Source organism: Anthonomus grandis, chromosome 12, assembly GCF_022605725.1.
Source record: "Anthonomus grandis grandis chromosome 12, icAntGran1.3, whole genome shotgun sequence".
In the NCBI taxonomy this organism is placed as follows: Eukaryota; Metazoa; Arthropoda; class Insecta; order Coleoptera; family Curculionidae; genus Anthonomus; species Anthonomus grandis.
Genome location: NC_065557.1, coordinates 15,701,686 through 15,721,304, shown reverse-complemented (window position 1 = coordinate 15,721,304; position 19,619 = coordinate 15,701,686). Strand labels below are relative to the sequence as shown.

The 19,619-nt window shown below is 31.1% G+C and overlaps 1 protein-coding gene across 2 annotated transcripts in view; it reads left to right on the top strand.

The window, feature by feature from the left end:
• LOC126742764 (C3 and PZP-like alpha-2-macroglobulin domain-containing protein 8) overlaps positions 1 to 19,619 on the top strand; it is a 334,454-nt gene that overhangs the window by 312,147 nt on the left and 2,688 nt on the right. For both annotated transcript variants that reach the window (XM_050449553.1, XM_050449554.1), the window contains exons 21-26: positions 474 to 604; positions 2,476 to 2,570; positions 10,744 to 10,903; positions 10,959 to 11,151; positions 11,209 to 11,359; positions 11,905 to 12,056. In XM_050449553.1, the coding sequence (XP_050305510.1) occupies positions 474 to 604; positions 2,476 to 2,570; positions 10,744 to 10,903; positions 10,959 to 11,151; positions 11,209 to 11,359; positions 11,905 to 12,056 (882 nt within the window). The remainder of the gene's footprint in view (positions 1 to 473; positions 605 to 2,475; positions 2,571 to 10,743; positions 10,904 to 10,958; positions 11,152 to 11,208; positions 11,360 to 11,904; positions 12,057 to 19,619) is intronic.

Here is a 19,619-nt window from a genome sequence, read left to right as displayed (position 1 = left end):
CTGCACTAATTTAACCGTCAAAATCAATCCTTGTAAACAGGGCTGTCTTAAATAAGAATATTCCAGCATTTGATCCATGGACTTAATAGATCCGCGCATTATAAACGTAGCTATTGACGGCAACTATAATCACAATGTACACATCATTCAGATCTAATCAAACTAAAAATTATACACTATTAAATAGTCAAATTAGTAAATATATATTTGATGAATATTTTACTAAATAATCACATACAGAACACCAAAATCGGTTTCATTAATAACGCAAGTGGAAACGATAATGCAAACGTACACAGTATGAATATTCGGGAAAAGTTTAATTTATAACTAAACTAATTATATCCAATATATAGAGTATATATATTAATAATTAATTATCTATTAGTTTGTATAATATAAATTATATTTACTACAAATTCAATAAACAGAATGTTCAATTTCGTAATGGCCTTTTTTGAAATTATTTTCAGTACCTATAGCAGCTTGTCGGTTAACCGAAATCAGAGCTCCGATATCGCCGAAATGGAGAATATAGTGGAGATTACCGCGGAAACGGTAATCGCCCTTTACGAGATTGGAATCGAGACCGACGCCGATTCAGGTAAATTGCAATTCAATATTTTTGAAAGGTAAACCCTAAGAAACTGCGGCTTATCCTTAGAAAAAGCAAAGTGGTGTGGTAGCTATATAATTGAAATGCGGATATTTTTATTATAAAGAAAACTCGCTTCGGAAGTAATCGGAATAATCATAAAAAAACTTTATTAATCAAGTAGAGCTTTAAACATAATTGAATTATTATATAAAGGCTTAGAACAAAAGGGCTACAAATGTTTAAGATAGTAACCCACTTAATTTTGCTAGCTTAATCTTAGCAAATTCGTATCATTATCCATTTGTAGAATAAATACTAAATATTAGTTGTAGTTAGATCTTGCAAGGATTGTGTTATAACCTACTTGCGATAACTGTGTAAGATCTGATAACTACTGGTATTACAAACAAACTAAGCCTTAACATTTTTAAGACTTAAAACATAATCTTAAGTCTCAGGAAAAGTAATAAGTAAGGTAAAATGTAATGTTTATAGAAACCCCAGTCTTATATTATGTTCAACAATTCTTACAAAACAAAGATCATCAACCTCATAAAAAATCTTAATAAATTCATTTCATTGCATACAGAATCAGATCATAAATACGTATATGAGACTGAATCACTTATCTTTGGTCGATTGATTTTTTTTAATATGTCATTACAGGGATAAATAGCTTTAAATTTTTTATTTTATTTTATGTTTATAAGACCCATGATGATTTGAATGTCCTTATTTGTTCGTTTATTTAGACTATTTTTCTTAATTTGTTATAAGTAACATATTGAAATCTTGAAAGTAACTCGACTTCTTGGTGAATAGTATAGGCGTTATTATTCAAATATTAAAAATTGATAGTCAAATTTGGTAAATTTTTTAAAGTTGATAGAAATCAAATATAATTATATCTGGAAATATAATACCTATCTTGCTTTACATATAAAAAGGATTTTGTCAAATGATAAATAGATTTGGTGTTAAAAGATATACATAGTACTACTATTTTATTTATTTATTACAGCATATTTTTATTTTTTAATTATATTTAAATTATTCATTTATTTATATTTAAGTTTTGTAATTTCTAAGATTTTAGGCCCCTATATATATATAATATTTTTCAGTAAATTTATAACATTTTATGTTTTATTTTTTGTTTGTATATTAATGAGCTAAAAAATATCAATTTTAAATGCTATACTTTTTGGTTCTAATAAACTTTTTAGTAAAACCGTTTTATCTTTATGTATTTGTTCTTGAATTTATACAGGTAATACTGTACATATACTTCATATTATTATATTTTAAATCCATCATCCCCTGTATGTCACCGGAATTATATTATGATATCTATGTTTTTTATATCCTTGGTATATGTATTATTCTAATTTTAACACCTTTATCCGCATTTCTTTCCCAATATTTTTCTTAATATTTTAGTTGATACTTGTTTCTCTAACTTTACCGTTCTTCTTTTCCTGTTTACTGATTGCAACTCTATGTATAGCATACTATTTACTTGAAATTATATTTTTTTACTAGATATGACTTAATACTTTTACTAGATATGATAATAAAAATTATTTAATATCCTTTCTTTCGATCTAGTATGGATCCCGAAGGTAAATTTTATATAATTCGAAACATTTGCAAGAAACAAATAGGTTCAAACAAGACATCTAATTTACAATTTTGGTTACTAATTTAGAAAAATATTTGATAAACACTGTGTGAGTAAATTAGCTTAGATGATAGATTGATTAAAAGTTAGTTAATATTGTATTAGAAATTATATTCTTATTGAAAGTTTAATTAATAAGTAAGGTTAAATCATACTCTTTGAATGGTTTTATTTTAATATTAATGTTTTCATTTAGAAACGTTGCAAAAAGCAAAAATCTTCTTGGAAAACAGTCTACCAAACGTAGAGTCACCTGAAACGATAGCTGCAGTAACGCTCGCCCTAGTGTTGGTAAGTGACAAACAATTTAAAAATACTTGTATTATTCTTTTTACTGATATAATAGATTAAATTTCGGGCAAATGCGGGACTAACGAATATAAAATAATCATTTTTCACGGGAAATGTTTTTGACATATAGCAAAATTGAATTTTGGTAGAAGAATTAAAAAAATAACCTAGTGTCAGAGGATTTTCGAATCCTATCAAATAATATGTGACATAATTATTCAAAAGATATTCCTAAAAATATATAAAAGCTCTTTCTTATAAAATCATGAGCAAATACTTTTTCACCCTGACTTACTTTTACTATCTAAAAAGAAATTCTAGGTAAAAATTGATATAAAAAATAAAATTTCAATAACCACAAGAAAATGACAGTAATAATAATAATAAAATATATCAAATTAATAAAATCAAAAAAGCAAAAGAATTTGTTTTGTAAACTTTTCTGCTCCGCTTCTTAAACTTATCAATCACTTTATTTCTAATCTCATCTAATAAAATATATGCCTCTAGTGGTTATTTTCCGTTCAGATGCATACTTATCCCTATTGTTGAGAAAAATGACGGATTCTTTTTTAAAAAAGAATCAATTAACATATATTACGTTTGTGTTTGAAGGTTGAGTGCTGCATAAATCTGGGGATTCTCTTCTGTGTCATAGATATATTAGTCGCACACCCTCATGATATTCAAGCAGAAATTCCATAGGTTAAATGTTATTTTACACAAACATAGTTAAACAGTTGGCTCCTAATAAGAGCACTTCGACTATTCGACCTCAAGTTGTCCTATATATTTTCCTCAAGTAATAATTGAATCAATTTTGACCCCCAAAAATTTTATTAATTTTATTTGAGGTATTTCAGTTTTTGTTGATATTATTTTTGGTTTTTAATGAATAACACTACACCAGTTTTCCTTAGATTCTTTCTATATGACTAATGTATCATTAGCATACTGCGAAATAATTCGCTAACCAGACCAAGTATGTCAGGCAGATTATTCACATATAATATGAAAAGAAGGAGTCCTAATATTGAACATTGTGGTACACCCCTACATGTATTAGTATAGTCTAAAAATAATAGTTGAATATGTACTCGCTGGGATCAGCTATGGTTTTATAAGTTCCAAAGTTACTCCTCTGAAGAGTATCAAAGGTCTTTGAGATCAAAATAAATGTTAATAACTACTTTATTTCTGTCGTATTTCATAAGCACAGCTTTGTACAAGAACTGATAAAAGGCTATTGTATATTGATCTCGCTTTGACACTGATTTATCATTATTATTAATGTCTTATCTGAAAAAACAGAGTATTTTCCTCTAATTTTTATATTTTGGTTGAATCTAAAGTTGACAGGTTGATTCAGCGTCTTATTTTATTACCCTAATAAACCTCTAATTATCGAAAAGTAGATTTTTTTTTATTTAGATTTTGCCAAAGTAAAATTTAAAAATTAATGAACTTCAATATTTCAAATATATCTTTTTTAGAGGAATAGAAAGTTTAGGGTCTATTAGTCTATCATATACAGAGTGAGTCTAGAAAAACGCACCTGTTTCTATCTGATTCTCATTAGTTTTTTAAATTATAGCGTAATTAAAATGTTTTAAATAGTTCACAAATGCTGTGGGCCGTTTTTTTGGTCCGTTTTATTTGTCTGACATGTGTTAGTGTCAGTGTCAATATGTTTGTCGCATTTATTTTCGGAGGTAACAAGTGCTTAAAAATTTTCGACACTTTTGCATGATTATTGTGTATTTTTCTAAATCTCTTGTAAAATAATTCTAATTCTAATCTTCTTGCAAAATAGCTCTTCTTGTTCGGCATCGGGATATTTCGCCAAAATATGAATATGAACTCATGTGTTTTTTCAAAGATTAAACGTTTGAATGCAAAATTATTTTTAAATTTTTAGGCACGAGTGTAATTCAGGGAGAAAATTACTCAAATAACGACTAAAACAAATTTATATTAGCAAATCTCTTATATAAACAAAAAAATAATAATTAATATTAATTTTATAAATTCTGTTCCAAAGCGCGACACATTTCTTTCTTAAGAAACTCTTTGAAATGATGAGATTGTCAAACTGACATAATATTTAAATAAAGTTGCTAGGGTTTACTAAATGCATGGCAAATAAGATATATTTTTTCAATCAGCGAAAACAACGTAAGTAGCTAAATGGATGAGTGTAATTTTCGAGTTTGTACGATTAAAGTCGTATACAATGCCACACATATATTCAAATTTAGAATATGCAAATATTATTTTGTTTCGGCTTTTGTAATGGGAATGCTACAGCTGCTATTCAAGAATACCGGCGACGATTTCCATACCGAAAAAAATCCGGACAAAAACGTATTTATCACAGTTTTTAGCAAACTTGGACCGGAACTTCTTTAAAACAGTAGTATAATTAAAACAATGTTAATGTTGGAAATTTTCTTTGGTTTAAATTACGCTAAACTTTGAAAATAAATAACAATCGGATAAGAATAACATTTGAGTTTTTTTAAATTATTTTTACGTGTACAATACTGCTCTAGAATTTGGTGCATTTTTGCTGACTCATCCTGTAAATTTTAGCCTAAGGTATAATCTCAAAGTTTGAAAATATCCTCTATATGTTCACTATTACTTATATACACTTGATATAGACAACTTTAGTTATCTATATTAAGCTTTCCATTTGATAAAAGATGTCTATCATCTTTTATCGCTTAAATTCCGGTTATTGAAACTGCTAGTAATTATGAAATACTGCAATTTCAAATTAAAAAATGGTTCTAATGGTCTGTAAATAATTTGCTTGAAATAAAATTTGGAAAATGCTGTGTCTATAGAATTTATAAGGCGAGCATTTTTAATTATAGACTGAAAAGTTAATTTATTTTTAGAGTATCAACGGTTAAAGAGTTAGATATACTTATGGATAGTAAAATAACTTTTATTTAATAGGAATATAGATATAAAATCACTGCAAATGACTGTCGCTTTTATTTTTTAAATTAAATAAGCATAACCTACATTAATATAGTTCATATGGTACTAAACTATTTAATTAATTATATATTTAAACGCAGTCAATCTAAACTAAGGTAAATACCAAAGTTAATACCAACGTAGATGGAATACCTAATAATAATAATACTATAACTGGAAAGCTCCAGGCCCAGATCACGTCCAAAATTACTGAATTAAGAAATTGTAGTCAACACATCAATAACTGACCGACCTTCTAAACAACGTACTTACGAATCCTCAGAATATGCCCAATTTTTTAACAGAAGGTATTACATACCTCTTATCCAAGGGCTACTAAAACACTCAAGATCTGGTTTAATATCGGCCAATACTCCACACTCTATAAACTAATTACATCTTCCATTACAGAACGTATTTACAGTGACCAGAATAACAACATAGCGGCACAACAGACAGGATGTAGAAGAGATGTCATGGGGTGTAAAGAACAACCTTTTTAATTGTACAAAGAGATAAGCACATAATTTCCGTTTTAGAATTTACTATAGCATCTTGGCGAACATCAATAAAACTCCAGGTGCCTAACGGTAATTGGAACTAATATGATTCCTATTAGTAGGGGTATATTCCAGGGAGATTTGTTAAGTCCACTTTGGTTCTGCCTTGCCATAAACCCAGTCAACACGAAATGAACTAGAACAGATGCTTAAACTAGTGGAAAAGTTCTCTGATGATATAGGAATGATCTTTGGACTGGAAGGGTGCCTAACGGTGAGCATTATTATATGTAAACTACAACCAGGTGACTTTCAGATAGAAAACGTTTAGATAATTGATGCTATGGATGAAGAAGGATCCTACAAATTTCTAGGAATAAAGCAAACGCAAAGAATAGATCATAGAACTATATAGAATGAGCTGACTACTAAGTTCACTATAAAAGTGCGACGACTCCTTAAAACAAGTCTTAATAGCAAAAACTTGTTTAAAGCGATTAATATGGAGTCAGTTCACTAACTTACTCTTTTGGTATTATAGGATGGACTAAAACGAACATAGAGAACTTGCAAAGAAAGGCTAGAACACTCCTAACAAAAGCCAATAAGCATCATCCGCGCAGTGCCGTAGAACGAACTACGCTAGCTCGACATATGGGAGGAAGAGCAATGGCCGACATAGGGAAGCAGCTGACTCAGCAAATTAGTAACTTGCCATTCTTTTTCTTAAAAAAGGCTGAAACATCAGACATCCATTACACCACTTAAACTCCAGGAGCTTGAGATACCCATACACCATAGCACCGAGAAAGAAAAAATGCAAGTTTGGATGAAAACCACTACATGGAAGGCATGTTTACGATGTTCAACAAGAGTATGTCGACATAGCAGTGTCGAACTACTGGTTGTCTTCGGGACAGCTTTTCCCCAAAACTAAAGGGGTTTCTTGTGGCTATCACAGATCAAGTAATATTAACAAGAAATTGTTTAAAGTTTGTCGTTAAGTGACTAGACGGTATAAAGTGACAGATGTTATACAGATTACGTCAACTAGTTTCAGAAACATATAATTTTCGTTGAAGTGTATTATTTGTAAATAAAGAAAAAAAAACAATAGAGTCTGATAACATGGAAAAGACTCCATTAAAGTTCATCAGGTCCATCAGTCCTTCATCCTTCTGATATCTGGGATAAGTGAATGTTCTCTCCTTCCTTAGGGGGAAGTGCGATTGCCATTTGACATGAAATCTCTAATAATATTAATAATAATAAAAATAAAATCATCAACAAATTTCTCCGAAAACATTCAAGACATCACGGATTATCATCGACCATCATAACACATATGCAGAAGGCAGTAATCCTTCAAACCTGTCATAAAGTTCGATATTTCTTGAATGGTGCGAGACAGGAACTGAAGTATTTTTTTATCAGTATACCAAAAAATTACCGGTGAAAGCTGAAAGCACAAAAACAAAAAGAGCAACTATTTTTTGACCTTGTCATAGGAAACCAGGACATATCACAAAAACAAAACTCTTTCTGCACTTTTTATTACCTCATAACTGGCGGATATAAGTATTAAAAACTTACAAAATCTTTATAAGATTAACTTTTTAGAATATACCATATCGACGTAGAGTAGTAGTACTATAGAGAACCCATTAAAACTAAAAATGGTATATTTCAAGGAGACGCACTGAGTCCACTATAGGTCTGCCTGCTAATGAACACTTTGTCAACAAGATTAAAGTCCGCCAATTATAGATTTTTGCTCAAAAACAATAAAACCGAGGAAATTAAAATTAACCACTTACTCAATATGGACGATCTAAAACTCTTGGTACACACCAACCATCGACTTGTGATAAATTTAATTAGTTACTAGGAATTGTAGTACATTGTAGTATAGCAATTATGCGTAAATGTAGATGAGTTCTGATATAAGAATGTATTTTCGGTTGAATAAGTGTCCAACATTCAAAAAAGAGAGGTATACCAGAAATACTTTGAAATAGAAAATGAGAAAACGATTGAATCAATACAAGCAGAAAATATCTACACATAATTGGGAATAAGGCAAGCATAAAGAATAGACCAACGAATAATGAAAGAAGAAATAACATCGGAATTTGATAACAGACTAAAACAACTTTTAAAAAGTGAATTCGATAGTAAAAACCTGTCTAAGACTAATAACAGATATGTCTTATCAGTGCTGGGATATAATTATTTATTAAAGGAACATTAGGACACTGCTTTCTAAGCCCAAAAATCACCAGCCAAGAAGTGTCGAAAGGACCATGCTTCCTCGATATGAGGGTGGAAAAGACTTAGGGAAAGAACCAGACTAACAAGCTACTATACTAAGAAATTATTTTTAAAAAAAGCTTTTGAAAATCTCCTCTACACGCAGCCACATGTCAAGTTGTTGACTCCACTAAGGTTAAAAGAAAATAATATTCAAATATATCATTAAATAACAGCTGGAAAAATACAGACCTGGAAACAAAAATTCCTACACATGCAACACATGCAATACATGCATACAAATATAGAGATAAAGCAAGAATATGTTGACAAACCCTCGTCAAACTATTGGCTGGTCTTGAGTTAAATATTTTTTGAAACAGAGGGTTCACTATTAGCTATACAAGATCAAGTAATTCTTGCTCGTAACTGTTTAAAATTTATAGCAAAAGATGCGAGTGTAACTGATGATAGATGTAGATACGGATGCCAAAGCTCTAAAACTATCCAGCATATAATAGGAGAATATAAGATATTTGCACCTACTGATTGATCCATAATATAGTCCCGGAAACAATTTTAGAAATTGATAACTAGAAATCTAGATCTAGATAACTATCAAGAGATTGCATCATCTTGATCGGTCAAACAGTTACGAATAATAAACCTGACATAGTGTTAGTGGACATAACTGATAAGAACATCACGTTGTTAGAGAAAGCTATCCCAAATACAAACAATCTGCTTCAAAAATATGCAGAGAAAAGTTCGAATAAAGAGTTCGTCTACACCTAGAATGGAGTATAGCGAATGTTTGGACTGTAGCAATCATATTGTTAACTACAAGAATTATACCAAAAAATCTGATAACATTAAAGATCTAGGACTTAGCCAGCATATCTATAGAGAGTTACAGGTAGCGGTGCTACTATCTACAGCTCGGATTGTTGATTGAAATTTTTGGTATTCAACACCGCAGATCGTTACCAGGACATGATTACTTCGAAAGGTCTCCCCCAGAGCTTAATCCATTTTATATGTAGGTATTTGGTTCCGATAAGAGGGAATACAACAGTAATACTTATTAAAGAATCAACAATAATATTATTTAAGAAAGAATACAAAACTTACCCTTTTACTTATCAACGTAAAAATGACCGGTGACTACTTTGACGGAACTGCATGGAACAAAATACAGCACAAATACAATAAGAATATCCAGAGAAACCTTTTAAGGAGAGAGCCTGTCTCCACTTCTGTTTTTTCTAGTGCTAAACCCACTAAGGTAAATCTAAAAAAAACAGCGCATCCGGGTAAAATCTCACCAAACAATTCAGAAAAAATAAAGCATTTTTTATACAGTCAATGCTGGAAGTCGTTAAAGCATTTTGAAACTATATCCGCGTGGAATTTGGGGCAGAAAAATGCAAGTACGTTTTTTTCCAAACAAGGACAATTACAATAGGGAGAAAACATGGCACAATGGACGACTCACTGTTTGCACTACTAAACGAAACCGAAATCTACAAGTATTTAGCAGTAACTCACCATCAATCAGACAGAAGTCAAGAAGAAAGTTAAAGAAACGTCGTACAGTCAAGTCAAACTGATTCTTAAAACCAAGCTATATGCCGGACATCAGATTAGCGCTAAAAACTCTTTCCGATCTTCTCTCAGACATTCGGAACAATAGACTTAAAGTCAAGACAGCCTGATCTAGCGACGGTGGATCGAGAAATTTGTGATGATCAATCACAGGTGCCATCACCCAAAATCCTCGACAAGCAGAACCAAGAAAAATGGGAGGTACGGGAATGCTAATATAATTTAATTCTCGTACGTAACATAAGATATGAGATCAAAATATGGGATGCTCTGGTAGTAGAAACACGATATATATATGGGTCATATCTGAGTTAGAGTAATTTGTGGTTATGCGTACTTCGATTGGACTCTTTAGGTTTCCGGATAGAATACGGTTTGCATATTTGTATTTCGATCTTTAAAATATTACTAGGATGGTGCGAATATTGGATTTTCCTTTTAATAATGTCTATCAAAAAACAATGGAGAAATATTTGTTTAGTATTACTACTAGTTCAATAAATTACAATTTACAAACCTGTCTATCCCAGCTGTCCGTTAACTCAAACCCAAAGAATCTTTAATGAGTATGATTGGCCTTTTCACCCTATCACTACCCTTATTTAAGCACCTCTTTGTTTTAATAATTCTTTTTTGATTATTTTAAATATAAATATAACTAGAAATACTATTTTTAATTGGGATGCTTCAAAGTTATTGTTATTGCTATTTTCCTTAAAAGTTTTATAGAAAAGATTTATTATGGAAAAGGTGTAACAAAGAAACGAAAGTTGTAATAAATAAATAAATTTACATATGCCTCAATATTTTAAGTCTATCCAATTCCGTAGGTCCGGAGTGCCACAGCAGCCTGGGCCATAGAAAAACTCCGAAATGCCTCTACAACAGAAGATGGAGAGTTCGGATGGCCCCATTTCATGCCTAAAAGAGACGCTGCTGATTGGCTTTATGAAACTGGCAACGATAAAAGTTTCAAAGTACCAATTTTGTGTACGTATAAATTGTAATATTTGTTTACATTTTTAAATATTTGTATTTTATTCAGCAACTGTTGAGGAGTACCGAGCATCTTTATACGCTTTATCGACATTTTGCCTTATAGGAGACTTAAAAACTGCCCAAAGTGTGGCACGATTTCTGTTTTATCGATCTCATATGCTGGATAATCACTATGAGTTACTTTATCCTGCTGTTAAATCCTTTAGGGAATATAATGCTATAGCTAACGATAAACACAGGTAATAAAAGATTTTAAATAATTGTGAGGTATAGATTAATATTAATATTTTATCCAGATCTATGACGATATCTTTGGCTACGTCAGGTATGGAGCTAACCGAAACACTCAATCTTAATAAAGACCGGCCTCTACAAACTTTATACTTACCAAGTTTGCCCACCAAAGTTTTTGTATATGCAACAGGAGCAGGTTGCGCTACTATCCAGGTATTGTCTTAAACTTGCCTAATGTTATTTTAACTCGTTTAAACTTCAAATTTATTTAAGTTTGGCTTTTGATGCTGCTTTTGTAATATAAGTTTTAAAACTGTGGAGAAAATTACAATTCTTGGTTTAAAAGTTCTGTTGTAAGTTACTTATTACGATCCCGCTTAAATTATGAGGATTGGAATAAGTTATATTTCACTTCAATAAATTTGCAAATTACGTAAGTTCGAATAATATAAAATGCTTTGTTTTTTAATTAAGGAGATAATTCCAAAGTGATACGTAGTTAAGGAACGTAGAAAATAATAGTAATGGTACTTGTCGATATGTGTTTCTGATTTTTGACTTCTTCGAGGCAAAGCAACCTCGAAATTAAATCAAACTAATAAGGAGCACAGTTAGTTTATATTATTTTTTGTATTTGCTTACCTTGCCTTAAACATAAGCGTGTGACAAAAAGCCATCCTTACTTTTTTTTATTACCTTTACTCACTTATATTTAGTCATAACTATAGGCATTTCCCTGTAGATATTTAAAATTTTAGGGTCGTACTCTATTTTCCACCTACGCCTCAAAAGAACAAACAGCGTTATTGGATATACATGCTAAAATACTGGAAGAAATTCTGCCAGACAAAAGCTCTATAGATGAAATCGAAGGAAAACTACCTAACGTGAAAATTCAGACCTGTTTTAAGTAAGTAGACATAGAAATACATACTTCTTGTATATGAAAAAAAAATACTTTTTTATCTAGCCTAAATTTAATTTTCAAATAAGATTCTTTAAGCCTTGATTACACGAGGCTAGTTTTTCAAGCTAGGATAGCAAGCTATCGCTTTTAAGCTAGCAAGCTAGTATTACTAGCTTCATGTATACAGAACTAGTTTCGCGTGTAGGCTAGTAAGTTAGTAAGAAAGACAGTAAGCTAATATCTTAAGCTAGGATAGTTTAATAGCATGGAGTTCTATTTTATTAAGCTACTAGCGTCTTCCTCTAGTGGTTTTACATCTTGGCTTCTGTACCACCCTCGTCTGGCCGACAAAGCTAGTGTTTTCGAACGGCAAGTGCGTAGTGTCGACCTGCTTTATTTTTTAAATAGATAACCGCGTGCTTCTAAAACTAACATGCCAAAATTAAGTGCCGAGATTAATTTAAAGTTTGTACAAATATATCGTGAGGAAGAATGTCTGTGGAACGCCACTATTCCATCATATAAAGATAAGTCTATTCGTGATTCAGCACTACAAAAAAAAAGTGGTAAATTATTAGAACTCGGCATAGAAATGTCTATCAAAGACATAAAAATTATGATAAAAAATTTACGAGCCACTTACTGTCAGGAACTGTCAAAAATGGAAAAATCAACCAGGTCTGGAGCAGGTCCTAAGGACGAGTATAAGTGAAAATTAAACTGGTTCGATGAAATGCACAGTTTTATTAAATGTGTACCAATGAAAAGAAAAACAATGGTAAGTAAGATTGCATTATTTATTTATTTATAATAAAGATAATGGGTGTCAATACACAGGGAAATTTTGAAAAGCAGCGCGTTTTCTCTGCGGCGCGCACATAAATAAACAGTCAAGAAATCATTTTTTGGCCAAGGCACCGCACCATCATTGTTAAAGTAGGTTTTAGAAGTCTCTCTTCTCGCTATTGCTGACATCGAAGAATGATTACTCCCTTGTTGACATAAGCCTTCAAATCCTGCAGTTTCTGTTTTCCAAGAGCCATGGGAGGTATTTTTTGCATCAATATTTTCCCGGTCGACATCACTGCTGATTAAATAATTTCGATTTTCTTTTCTCAACCAATTGTGTAAAGCATATGCTGCCAATACAATTTTGTCCACTGTTTCTTCATTGGTTGCAATAATTGGTTTCTGGAATACACGAAATCGGCTTACCAATATACCAAAGACATTTTCTACTATTCGTCTCGCTCTGGATAGTCGGAAGTTGTAAGCTTCTCTTCCAGTGTTAAATTGTCACCAGGGTAAGGTTTCATAATATAGGTTTTTAATGGAAATGCGGCATCCGCAACAATCACTCCACTCTCTGGTAAAAGATTATTCTCTAGTTTATTATATATGGAGAAATTTTTAAATACACTTACATCTGATGCCATTCCACAAGCCCCAACATCAACATAACGAAAGCAATAGTCATCATCTACTAACACCATAAGAACAATACTGAACACTTTTTTATAATTGAAGTACATACTTCCACTATTACCAGGAGCAATTATGTGAATATGTTTTCCATCAATGGCACCATAGCACAAAGGGAAGTTCCATCTCTTTTTAAATTCATTTTCTATTTCCGCCGATTCATCAGCATTATTTGGTATCTGCAAAAAATAATAATATACCTATTTATTATAATAATTATTACTAAAGTGTTTTTTTTTGTTGTTATAGGACAGTCAAGAATCAACAATAGATGAAGAGCAAGATAACAGCCTAGATAGATAACAGCATAGAAGATAACAAATTATAAAATGTCAGCTCCAAAAAAGAGAAAAATTGCAGAAGTGGCATTTTTGGTTAAGGAAATAAAGTCGATAAAGGATAATTTAAATAGTACACATACGGGTGAGCATTCTACAGCACAACAAAATGAGCATGATATTTTTGGAACTTTTGTGAGTAGCCAACTGAAAATGTTATTTACTGCACGAGCTATTATGGCTCGGGACAAAATCAATGCCATATTATCTCAGTCTCGCATGGAAGATCTAAACTGCATAAACACAACATTTACATACCAGACACCTAGTAGTCATTGCTCTTCAAATTCATACACAAAAATTAATACTGTACCATTACCACTTACATCAGGAGAGTCGGATTTGTCAATAATTACAGAAAATGAAGCTAATAATTATCAACGACAAAATCCAATCGACGAGATTCATTTAGTTTTTTTACACCAGGACAATGAGAATCCTATTGCTATAGCATTACGCAATGCATAATTTTTTTATTACCTTAGGTATTTGTAATATTATGATAAATACAAATATAAAGTTATTATTAGTACTAACCTTTATGTTTTCTTTCAATGCTTTGAGGATTTCTTCACATACCTCGGGTATGAATTTAGATATGGAACACCTTGAAACCCGATAAAAGTGACACAGTCTTCTTTAACGAATGCCGAATGAAAGAAAATCTAAAGTGATCTCCAACTTTACTCTTGCTGGTAAAGCGTCTCTCATAATAGCATGCTGTCGTTGAATTTTTGTCATCACAAGATTCAACAGAATATCAAACACATCTAGCACCATTCGTAAAATACTGATATACTCTTTTAAGTCTTCATTGCAAAGTTCTTCTAAAACCAGTGCGGATGATCCACGTTCATTCCTTTTTAAAATCCATGGTCTTGTCCAAACGCGTTTTTCCAATAAAACTTCTGTTAATTCATCCAATGCAATTTGACACAGTTTTCGAAGTAACTGTTTCAATCGAACATTATTTTTTTTTAGAAATATTTACCATTTTCAGTGAATTTGTTGCTCTATTGATCTCGCAATAGTACTAGTTAATGGCTTAAAATTTCCTAGCCATGTGTAAAGCGTTCCAGCATGCGCCAAACCAAGACAGTAACTCAGGCTAGGACACCGGGATATCTAGCTTGCTATCCTAGCTTGAAAAAGTAGCCTCGTGTAATCCGGGCATTAGTGCTACAGAGGTCCAACTTGACAGAAACCAATATTTGATTTGAATAATTTTGTTTTGTTACAATAAAAAAATATAATTTGAGACTTGAGTCTAGTCAATAAGTTGAAAAGTTAAAAAAAGCTCTAAAATAGATGTAAGCAATACGTACGTGAACTCATCTGGAATAATGTGTAGAACTTAATGAAGTTTAACGTCCTTAGGTGTGAAAGAAAGCAAGTGTCGCAGGTTTAGCACTTAAAGTGATTTTATTTCGGCAGAAATGCCGGCCTTTAATTAAACCATCTTTAGGCCTTGAAATGACACTACAGTTTACAATTGAATAAAAAAATAAATGAATACATAAGTTAAGTAGATCATTAAATAAAAATACTATACGACAGGCAGCTTTATTTTCTTTATGATGTTACCTTAATTACGTTTTTTCTTCAGGTCTATGTTATATCTACATCATATTTATATAGATTTTAACTTAAAATAAAAGAGGAGAAAGCATGTATTTTAATCCGGAATATGTACAGCGAAGAATAGTGTTAAGATGTGAATACCTATTTCTGTTTGAAAATCTGCCCTTGGTGTGCTTTACATCTACGTTAATAAATTTAAAAAATACCACAATTCAGACAAATACAAAAATCTTATCCATTCTTCTTAAAGAGACCAACATACAAAATTGACGAAAACAAAGAAAACACAAAGTCATGGTCTCACAACATATAATCACAGGCTATATGTGTTTCGTTCTAGCTAGAGCATCATCAGGCCTTTAGAAGCCATACACAAATTTTATAGTGTAGTATGAAGTACTATGTAGTGTGAAATGACATAGTATGTAGTGTGAAGTTTGTGTATGGTTTAGTAGTGTAGTCTGTGATTATATGTTGTGAGACCGTGACTTTGTATTTTCTTTGTTTCCGTCAATCAAGAGGCAAAACAAAACAGCTCGTAAATACACTTAACGGCGACTGCAGTTGAAATCCATCGATGTATACCAATAACTGACGAAATGTTTTTAGCGAGATTCTTTAAGATAGTAGATTGTGTAATTATTATGTAATATAAGAATTATGTCCTTACACTGGTAATTTAATGTCATATTTATAGATATACAGTAACTGATTATATTAGATACTAAGGTTTTGGTGTCTCTTTTACAATTTACTGTGTCGTTAATATGAATGTATAACATTTCAGAGACATTTCGCTTGAAAAAAGTTTCTTTCCTATACGACATTATAACATTAGAAAAATAAAAATTGTGAGCCAATGAAAAATATTGCTACGCCAAAGACGTATGCTCCTTTTTGTCTTTATTGATGATATTGCAATCATGCTTATGCTGACTCATTTTGCTTTTGATGTAGACAATACATCAAAAGTTTGTCCAATATAAATCTTACCACAGTTACAACAGCGAACCTCGTAAATTAAATTAGAAGATAGCTTTTTAGCGATAGGATCTTTTAATTTAGTAAAAATAGAGCTTATTAATTTTGTACTTTAAATTCATATTTAACTTTGAGTGCTTTTTTCATCATAGTAATTCCTATACTTTCAGAAAGTCTTTTGATGTACAGAAACAAATTTAAAAAAAAATCTATTTACAATGAAAGTAGGACAATTGTGTTGCATTAGTCTTGCTTAAGTAAATTCTTAATTATTCTTATATGTTCTTTGTGAAATTCCGGATAATATAACGTCATATATACTAATACCCTTATCCACTAAAAATCTGGTTAACCTCTGAAGATTGGTATCCATTCTTTGAGCATGAATGAAGAAAATCGAAATTACATAAGATGGCGTAAATAAAGGCGCCAAAACGTTCACAATTCTTCTAAAATAAAATCAGTTTTATTTAAAGTCCAAAACCTGCGATACTCTGTCACCAATATCTAAAGCATTGTACCAGAAAAATGGATATATTCGTACAAAATTACAAAAAAATTAAAACAATTAAAAATTTAAAATACAACCTGTTTTATTTTTCGCCGATATCTGGTAAACTAACAAATTTAAGAAATTAAAAAAAAAGATCCTTGAAGAGCAGAAAATGCCCGATAAAAAACTCTCTTGGTGAAATTTTACCTGCAGTATTTATAATTTTAATTAAACGCCTAAAATTGGCCTTCGCGCGACGTCGAAGCCGAGTACTAAATAATTTTTTAAGGTCTTAAAAAATTAAGATGTACCGCGTTGAAAACTTTACTTAAAGTTTATTTGTCAACAAATTAGGCAATGGATTTTAATAAAATTTTCTCGAATTTGCATTATCATGGTAAATTTAAAAATCTTAATTTATTTAAATATTTAGCGGAAAACTCTTTTACTTCGTGGAACCGTTCTTGCATATTTACTTAAGAAAATAACATCATAAAAGTTTAAAATTTTTTTTTGTTTTGTAATAATTTTTCAACTTTTATCAAAAATTTAAAAAAATATCAAAATTTTCATAAAAAACGTAAAACCTTGTTTTTTTAGCATTAATTATTTGTAACTTGCTTGAAGCTATTTTTTATGAACATATCCATTTTTCTGGTACTACATTTTTAGATTGCTGATATGTATTTTAGAGCTTTTTGAACTTATTAAGTAGACTTTTTTTAATTGTGGAAAAGAATTATTCAAATCAGCATATCCATGGGATTTTTTCTGGGAGACTATTCCAAACATATTTTCGGACGAGCTATTATCCGTATTTTTAGGACGCTTACATCTATTTTAGAACTCTTCCAATATATTGATTATTACTTTTTATGGATTGGAGTATCTGGCAGCTGATAATCTAATAGTCCGTGATACATATCTCAGTAATAAAAAAGGATAAGGTTTTACTCGCTGAATGGGAAACTCGTTTGCTGAAAACTCAAATCGATAGCAATTTTTTTACAATTATTTCTGGTCGCAAAAAAATCGTCCGAATTTCATAATTTGCGAAGAGCTTAAGATTTTGCAGTATGCAAGATTAATATACAAATAGTCTAAAAATCGTTGGTGTAAGCCGAGAATTGTTGCAAAATATTGCAGCTAATGGAATGAGTTTACACAATTTTACCCTTTCCGTCTAAGAAGCTGAGCTCGCATGAGCTACTCACTTTAACCTTCTGAGTTTGAGAAAAGATATGCTGCAAACTCATACTGGTGACAAAATGTTGCTGCCATGATGATAAAGTTATTGAAACGCTTGTCCACGAGCGCTTGACCTTGAGCCTAGCTTTGTCTTATCCAACTAATTCCCATTTTACCCAGTTTTGCAGATATATTAGTTTGAAACTACGGTAATCTTACGTAATATTTCATAAATTAGATTTTTTAACTGAGCCAGCAAGCTTGTTCGTTATTATTAGGTACATCCTATAGATAGGTTTTTTTTTATTACTTTATATGCTTGTTATGCTGATTTTGTTTTTATAGAAACTGCATAAAAGCACACGTTAGAGCAGAATATTTATTATTCACAATATTTCAAGCCTTTTTTCTAGTAACAAACTTTTTGTCGCATTTACATTAATATCAGCAGCTACAAGCAACTAGAGTAAAAACCCATTTATCGCAAGAATTACTATTCGCGAGATACATATTTTACAAGTCATAAAACTCATTCAATGCATCATCTACCATGAGAGAAACAGGGGTATGTCTATATAATGAAAACTTTTACTCAAAAGATTTCAAAATTTCATGTCAAAACTCCACCCCAGTTTAAAACGTCTGTTTTTTTTCGCATGTGACAGCTTGTCAAAATTTTCCTGTAATGACTTGTTGATTATAATTTTTGCTACCAAGGGAATAAATTAATTTAACGTTTTTAATCCCCCAAACGCATACTATCAAAGCAGTTACTGTCAAACCTAAAGTATTAAACAGGGATAAGGATCGAGCTGCACCTTATCTTAAAAAACTTTTTATTCTGAATATATTCCCCAAGTTTATAGCAGCTGTTTTTAATTCTCGTAGTGTGACAGCTTGTCAAAATTAAAACAAAGAAGAAACTAAAAGGTCTTTTTAAAAAATATAAAAATTAGATAAGATTCAATTAAAATAACCAAAATAATGCAAGGTACCAAAATAAAAATGTCTCGCATACCTATGTCAGACAATTATTGAATAAGTTTTTGGACACTGGGACAGTGCAAAACCATAAGCACAATCCAATTCAAGTGGTCAACGATAAACACACACAAGTTGCTGTATTGGGGCACATAATATGAATAAAACCTTAAGTACCAGGCAATTATCTAAAGTTTTCGCTGTCTCTCGAACAAGTGTAAGAAGGATTTTAAAATCTTAGAAATTTTTTCCTTACAAAATAAAATTACTCCACGAACTAAATTACGATAATTATGACCGATATCATCAATAAATCGAAGATATGAGTGAAAGATTTATTGCAAATTTACTTTTTCTGTGCTATGTTTGTTTTTCGGATAAATGCTCCTTTTTTTACATTAATGGGTTAATCGATACAATTGTGACCTACAGTCAATATCCAGAAAAAATTAATGTATGGGGTGGTATGTTGGGCAAGAACTGAATCGGGCTAATTTTTTACCAGGCAACCTGACTGGTAAT